This window comes from Platalea leucorodia, assembly GCF_965183815.1.
Source record: "Platalea leucorodia genome assembly, contig: HAP1_HAP1_SCAFFOLD_24, whole genome shotgun sequence".
NCBI lineage: Eukaryota > Metazoa > Chordata > Aves > Pelecaniformes > Threskiornithidae > Platalea > Platalea leucorodia.
The window spans coordinates 1166532-1174737 of record NW_028121458.1 but is presented as its reverse complement, the minus strand read 5'-3'; the positions used below and the strand labels follow the sequence as shown (position 1 = coordinate 1174737).

The 8206-nt window shown below is 51.5% G+C and overlaps 1 protein-coding gene across 1 annotated transcript; it reads right to left on the bottom strand.

The window, feature by feature from the left end:
• Positions 1-1182: 1182 nt before the first annotated feature.
• On the bottom strand, positions 1183-7448 carry LOC309603193 (olfactory receptor 14A16-like; the record flags this gene model as incomplete). Its single annotated transcript, XM_082338101.1, has 3 exons — positions 1183-2148; positions 6099-6163; positions 7430-7448. 3 exons carry the CDS (start codon positions 7446-7448, stop codon positions 1183-1185), a joined length of 1050 nt encoding a protein of 349 aa, XP_082194227.1.
• Positions 7449-8206: the final 758 nt, after the last annotated feature.

Below are 8206 nucleotides of genomic sequence, written 5' to 3'. Positions count from 1 at the left end.
GAGACTGTGGATGCAAAAGGATAAGGAAGACCCTCCCATTGAGTCACGAGGTTCAGAGTAGACCTCCTTGCTTTCTAAACTCCTGATGGAGCTTAGGTGCGGCTATGTCCAACCTCAGTCTCAGACTTGGTCAATGGTTTATGTCTAAGGGATTGTACATGCAAAGTTCATGTAATGTTTCATTAGCATCAATTCAGCATGCAATCAAAGTTACCAAGAGAAAAATCAAAGTTACTGTACTACAAGATTTTGTGCAATATTGTTGCTTACCAAAGATCTGCCATTGGTAATAAGTCTCTCTGCCTTGAGGAGCAGCCTTGAGAGGTGTCCCAGCTCAAGGGGAGATCACCGCTAGGCAGCCACGCTGCTTAGCAGGGAGAGCTCAAAGAAGGCTCGCTGAGGCTGTCATATTTATCGGATAAAGTGGTTGGCTTGTAGCCAAATTACATGTGTTAGGAAAGGTATGCAGGAGACTCCTTGTACCCACAGCTTTCTCTGTTCCTTGATAAATGAGTCTTGGAAAAGCCATCCACTATTCATGTGTTAATCACGTGACCGGTGTTCCAAGCTCATGTGCATCGGTGCTCACTGTGTCACTCTGCTCCTTTGTGAGTTTTCAGAGAAGAGATTGAAACATGAGTTCATGGCCTGACTACGGCTCAGGCTCATACCTCTTCCGGAGCCTGCACCAAACCACCACCAGTCTGGTCAAGGGGTCAAGCGCATCCATCACACAGGGAGGTCCCTGTTGATCAGCCATCATTTCCACTGGAACTGGGCACCAACACTTGAAGGCTCAGCCCAGGTCCATTCCCTAACACATTGCCTCATGCCCTCCTGACCTGAGCCCAGGGAGAACCCAAGCACAGCAGCATGGCTTCATGAGTGGATTCTCTTCAGCCTGTTCCTGACCTCAGCTGTGGAAGAAGAACCCAACCTCCAAACATCGGCACTGAGGAAATCCCCATTTATTACAGAGGTCGGACATGGGAGGCCAGCTGTACTATCATGCCAGACACATGTACGAAGGCCTCTGGGTCAGACAGGCTGGGTTTGTGGCTCTGGAGAAGTGGAGTGGATGCAGACATTCCTGGAGAAAGAGGATTATCGCAGATAAAATGCCCAAAGCGCAGGAGGTTCCTGAGATGAACTGGAAATCACTTGCAAAGAGACATGGGCTTCTTATCGCTGTTGAAAGACAAGTGATAGAATCAGCTTCTTCAGCGTGTCCTTGAGCTCCTTGTTTCTCATGCTGTAGATGAGGGGGTTCACTGCTGGAGTCACCACCGAGTACAGAACTGCCACCACCAGGTCCAGATATGGGGACTCTTCCATGGAGGAGGAGGGCTTCAGGTAGGCAAACATGGCAGTGCTGATAAACAGGGAGACCACAGCTAGGTGAGGGAGGCACGTGGAAAAGGCTTTGTGCTGACCCTGCTCAGAGGGGATCCTCAGCACGGCCCTGAAGATCTGCACATAGGACACCACAAGGAAAACAAAACACCCTGAAGATAAAGAAAAAGCAAACACAAGAAGCCCAGCCTTCCTGAGGTAGCTGTCTGAGCAGGAGAGCTTGAGGATCTGGGGGATTTCACAAAAGAACTGGTCCAGGACATTGCCTTGGCAGAGGGGTAATGAAAATGTATTGGCAGTGTGCAAGAGAGAGTTGAGAAACCCAGTGCCCCAGGCAGCTGCTGCCATGCGGACACAAGCTCTGCTGCCCAGGAGGGTCCCGTAGTGCAGGGGTTTGCAGATGGCCACGTAGCGGTCATAGGCCATGACAGTGAGAAGACAATACTCTGCTGAGATCAAGAAGAGAAAGAAAAAGACCTGTGCAGCGCATCCTAAGTAGGAGATGGCCCTGATGTCCCACAGGGAATTGGCCATGGCTTTGGGGAGAGTGGTGGAGATGGAGGCCAGGTCAAGGAGGGAGAGGTTGAGGAGGAAGAAGTACATGGGGGTGTGGAGGTGGTGGTCACAGGTGACGGCAGTGATGATGAGGCCGTTGCCCAGGAGGGCAGCCAGGTAGATGGCCAGGAAGAGCCAGAAGTGCAAGAGCTGCAGCTCCCGTGTGTCTGTGAATGCCAGGAGGAGGAACTGGCTGACTGAGCTGCCGTTTGACATTTGCTGTTTCTTGGCATGGGGGGACTGTTCAAAAATGGAAAAGATAAGGAAAAATTATGACAGACTTCTCTGAGCAAAGCCACTCCATTTTTCATAGACATCCCCTCCCCCGCCCCTAAAAAAAAATTGAAATGCATTTCCTTTCTCCGGTTTGTGCTGCCTGAGTGTGCTGTGAGGAGGAGGATCTCTGTCCATGTGCTGCCAAGGAGCTGGCTTTTCTCTGCTGCAGTGGGTGCCTGGGAGCTGGTTTGTGACAGCTCTGATGTTCCCAAGGGATGTCAGATGTAATCCGCCCTTAAAGGAAAAGATCGATATCTGCAGTCTTTTCTCTCAAGACTGTGGGCTGCAGAAGACAGGCTTACCATGTCCATATAAGAAATTTGTCTGTGTTTTTTATTTTCCACCATCACATCTGGTCAGTGTTCTTTCTTAGGGGTAGAAATCCTCATTTTTATGACTGAAAATGTGAAGAGTCTTGAGACAGGACAGGCAAAAGGGCTCAGCTCTCTGTGGCTTAGTGCAGTCAGGTGAGCTGCAGCGTCCCTCAGTCTGTTACCCAGCTGCACTGCTCTTTCTCTTGTGCTGCCTCAAAGATGACTTCACACACAAAATATTCATTAAAAAAAAAAACAAAAAAACCCCAAACAACTGGACTCTGATGAAAGCAGGGGAGCACTGTTTCAAAGGACAGATCTGCAAACTCTTGCCTTTCCCAGCTCAGAGGTGGAGTTGTGATGGAGAAGGACACCGTCCCTCACACAGAGAAGCAAAGGACTCTGAGACGAGAGTAGTGACCTCCAAGGGATAGCTCAGCACTCCCTAGGATCCTACAGGAGAGCTGTGCCTTTCTGGAGGGCAGCTCACAAGCCCAGCAGGACAGGCAAAGCAGTCAGGTGTCCCAAAGATGGGATGTCCTAAAGGGAAAGTCAGCTCATTGCCCAGCAGGCAATGCCCAGAAGACATCTACAGTGAAGGACCAAAAGAGAGCTGCCTGAACGCACCCTCCCCCAGTGCTTGTCGGCAGCTTCCCCCCACCCCTTGCCCACGTCTCTGCTGCCTGGAGCTGTCCCTGCCAGGAGCTGTTTCCCTGTCCCCACCTCTCCTCCCTGTCAGTGCTCACAGACCCCATCCCACCCGCTGTGTGCTCAGCTCTGCCCTGCAGACCCCTCCTGGCAACAAGGCACTGCACGGTGTCTTCTCTGTGTGTGCAGGCTCTGATGGCAACACCAGACCAACCCTGATGAGGCTGGAAAAGGGACACCAATGCTGTCTGTAAGCCATGGTGTGTTGATTTCTGATACTCCCTGGTTTATTCACTTCTAAGAGTAGTAGATTTGGAATTTCAGTGCCTCCTCCTGAAATGAGACATTAATTTCTACGTCCCATTGCCCACCCAGACAAACAGGATCCTTCCCCTTCAGGTAGCCCCTCCCTTGCTGTGCTTCTTGAAAAGTCTTAAAGAAATGCAGTGATCTGAAGCTGTGAGCAGCCCTGACCCACACAGCACCCTCTCAACAGCAGAAGGACCCTGCCCTGCCAGGGGTTGCTCCTTCCACCCACAGCTTCTCCCCACATCACCATGGGGAGCTCCCTGGGCAGGCTGAGTGCTGACCCTGGCAGGTGACAGAGTCCCTGCCCCAGCACACAGACCCTGGAGTGCAGGGACCCTGCTCTGAAGGACAGCCCTGGGCACGTCTGGGTACACACCCAGATGCACACCTCCACAACCATCCACGGGAGAAGACAGCCATCATGCCCTGTCCCTCTGATGGTGCAGCAAGGAAGCCCTGCTCTGGAGCACATCCTCCTCCTCTACATTAGAGAAACTAAGAGAGTCCTCCTGACAGAGCCCATGAACTGTAAGAGGTACCAGTTTTAGGAGATCCCTCCAGGAACCGAAGCTGTATTGCCCTACACCCAGAGCCTTACCATGTAGAGGGGCTGTGAAGATTTCTCCCCCAGTGAGCTCTCAGCATCCTCATGCTCGCAACTGCCTTTAAGCTCTCTCAGCATCTCAGATCTCCTCTTGGTGCCTGCAGGCAGTGTCCCCAGTCCTCTTCCTGGGCAGAGCCGTCTCTCTGCAGGGCTGCCACTTGCCATCCCAGGAGCCCAGCCCAGCTCAGCAGCAGAGGCCCAGCCCAAGGCACCACTTTCTCTGCCCCTCTGGGCTCCCTCCAGGTGTCCCTGGGGCGCCAGGGGATCCTGCTGTGAAACAGGCTGGAGCAATCACTCATGTTCCCTCCCGCAGCTGGGGAGAGAGACTTCTTTCCTGCAGTGTCATTTCTGCCATTAGTAAAACAGTTAGGTCCAAGAATCACCTTTTCATTGTCCAATCTTTAGACAGGACACCCAGACAGGCACAGGGAATGATCTCATTTACCACTGCTGAGGGAAGGGGTTCAGCCCCCATTCCATTTCTGTAGTCCTCAGCTGCCCCCCCCCCACAGCACAAACCCCCAGGAGCTGGGATTCCTCTTGCCTTGTTTCAGGTGTGCACACAATAGACACCTGCATGTGAGCTCCTTGTCTCAGCTCCCATGCTAATTACTGGAGGTGGAGGCCAGGACTGACACATTCACATGCAAAGATCTGGTGACACTTGAAGTGCCAGAGGTCGTCCAAGATACGTGGAGCTAGCTGCAAGCTCTGGTGGAGCAATGCTGAGAGACAGGACAGCATCTGGGGGCATCTTGGAGGCTGGTGGGGAATTCCTTTGGCTAATGGAAGTGACATCCGGTGCCCACTTTTAGGATGATGCAGCCTGTCTCTGTTGTGTTCTGGACAGCCTACGCAGGGATTCACCTGATGAAATGGAGTCATGTACCATAGGGAGAGCTAAGTTTCTGTGTTTTCCATCAGCTGGGTTGACTAGATCTCCATTGACTATAATGATGGTGGTGTCAGGAACATTCCCACTTTGCCTGATCAAATTCAGGGCAGTTATTCCATTTAATGCCAATTGCAGGCCTATAATGTTACATGAGGTGCCAAGGCTGTCACACGCAGCCACATGCAGTTGGCAGGGACGGCGATGGTCCTATACAGGAAAGCCATCCCCATTCAGAGCGAGTGTGTGACAGGCACCCCAGACAGCACTGCAGACAGATTCAGTGCCTTTGTACAAGAAACCGATTGCCATCACTGCAGCGGGGCAAAGTCTGTCCCTTCTCTATCCAGCCGAGGTGGTGCAGTCCACGAATAGGAGAAACATCACACTGGGGTCTCTGCACGTGTGCCTATGCTTTCTCTCCACTGGCCGTTACTCACCTCTTGGATAAAAGAGTCAAGGAACAGACAATTTTCACGGTGGGCCTGACAGTAGCACCTTCTCAGTCCTAAAGATCGGCTTCGCCTCTGCCAAAGGCCCTCAGGGACAGCAGAGACACCACTGACAGCAAAGCCATTTCTTGCCAGGGCTGCCCTTCCCAGCCCTGTTTCTCTTTGGCCTTGGGGACAGCAGGGTTTGCTCACTCTCTTGGCATCCAAGTTCAGCTTTATCTTTCCATCTGCTGCCCACTCTGGCATGTCTCTGCTCTGAAGCAAAGCTTTTATACACCAAGGGTCTTGGACACTCGGTACCAGGTTTCCTTTAAGACAAGTCACAGCTTGGCTTGGAGCCACAACTGAGGTGCTACAGCCCAACCAATACCCTCAGCCAGGAGCACAGCCAGGCCAAGCTGGAGCCTGTGCTCTCTGACATCAATGGAGTGACTGCCAAGGCATGATGGGACAAGTCACACGGCTTGGGGTGCTGCAATGGGGTACAGGCTTTTCAGGCCTTTTCAGGAGAGACAGGCTGGAAGGATCAGGAGTGGGGTTCCCTCAGAGTGAAGAAATTAACTGCATGTATGGAGCTCATCTGTGGGGCAAGTGACAAGTTGGGCCAGAGGAGGGGCCAGTAAAGGTGACATCGTGGTGGAGGCTGAGGGACCCACAGTCGGGGTGGGGAAGTTGGCCTAGTCTTTTCTAAGCACCTCAAGGAAGTCTCTGGATGTAGAAGCCTGGGTCTCACGGGGGACTGCAATGACCCTGGCATATTCTGGAAGGGGAACACAGCAGCATGCAAAGAGTCCAGCCGGTTTACATCCTGGAAGCCATTTCTGAGCACGGCTGCCAGACGGGCCAACAAGGGTAATCCAAACCTGGGTTTGAGACTTGCAAGCAGTACAGAGCTGGTCAGGGATGTGAAGGTCAATGCAAGCCTTGGCTGTTGTGACCCTCAAATAGTGGGGTCCCAGCTCCCATGGGGCATGAGGAAGGAAAGTTGAAGACCGCAGAGGCTGGACATCAGAGGAGCAGACTTTGGCCTGTTCTGGGGAGTTTTAGTGGGGATCCAATGGTCAGCAGCACCAAAGGGCAGCAGAGCTCAGCCCAGCTGGTCTTCAAGGTCAGCATCCTCCAAGCTCGGCAATGGTCTAGATCAAAACTCAGTTGAAACTTGAATGGGATATCAAGGGCACGACAATGAGCTGTTCCTATTTCAGGGACAGTAAAGAAGAATATGTGTGGCCACTGCTTCATTTAGTAAAGCAGGTGTAGATAGATCTGAGATACTCTATGTCCTCTTTGCCTCAGTCTTCACCAGCAAGGTCTCCCAGGCCTCTGTGTCTCAAGGCGGGACTCTGGAGGAGAACAGTCAGTGGTGGATCGGAATCAAGCCACGGGTTACTTGAGCAAACTCAAATGCTACCAGTCCATGAGAAGGGAGGGTGCTGAGAGAGCAAAACGATGTCACAGTGAGGCCAGGCTCCATCATCTTTGACAGGTCATGGGGACTCCCTGATGACTGGCAAAAGCAAATGCTGCATGCTTGTTTCAAAAAGTCCCAGAGGATGAACTGGGGAGGTTAGCTTCGCTTTGGATGGATGTCCCAGAGGTTGTTCTGGATTGCATTTCTGGGTGTGTGAAGGTGATGAGGTGAACCCAGGCCTGATCATGCCTGACCACCACCATTGCTTCCTAGGATGAAAGGACCACATCTGTGGGTGAGGGGAGAGCAGTGGGCGTATTTAACCCGGACACCAGCAAGGCTTCCACACCATCTCCCACAATATTCTCTTTTCCAAGGACAAACAGGCTGGAGGTATGGGCCAATAGGAAGCTTGATGATATCCAACACGGACAAATCCAAAGTCCTGCCCCTGGGGTGAATGAACCCTTTGAAGTCACACAGCTTAGGGACTTCCTGGATGGGTCACAGCTCTGCAGAACAATTTCTTCATTCACAGTGTTGGGAGGAAATGTGGTTTTGGAAATGGCTGTATATAAATCTCTGTTTATATAGGGGGAGAGAAAGGGTCCTCACCTTGCTTGTCCATGTCCATGGCCTATGACAAAAATTATGAGAATTTGTAGAGCAACTTCAAAGTTCTGAAAATGAAGACTTCTTACACAGTTATTACGCAGAGATCTTTTCTGTATATGTTTCAGCTTTTGCCTAACATTTTCATTCAGAGGTTGCTACAGTCACCCACGCAGAGGCGTCCACTGCCTCCAAGATACACGGGGGTAGATGAAGCAATTATGTGAGACAGGGAAACGTGGCCCAGGACCTATGGGAACTTTTCTGAAGCAGGAGCTGGTGGCAAGGCAGGGAAGGCCAAGGCATGTCGGTTGAGACAACTGATTTCTCTCTCTTGACTAGACAGGGAAGCCAGGACAATTGCACCCAAGGTGTCCAACATCACTCCCATCCCTCTCTTCGCCTACAACGGAGTCACATGTACTCTACTTCGCAGGGAATGAGAAAGCTTGAAGATGTTCCTGTAACCCAGATATGCTGGGATTAGTGCAATTTTAGCTGTTCAAAAGAGAGCATTTCATTCACTTTGTCTCTTTGTTTCCCTCTGTGAATTGAGGGAGCTCGTGACTTCAGGGTGTGACTCGCTGTGTGCAAAGAGTGAATATGGACAAACCGGTCCAAGCAGGGGGTGCTTTGAGGGCTCCTGGCATCTGTGCTTGACACAAAAATGTGTTTTCTATTGGTCTAAGGCTATCCACTGTTGGAACTGGAATTCAGAGGAGGTGATGCGGACCTAATATACAGCTGAGGAATATGCTTTCTTTTTCATTGAACTATGCC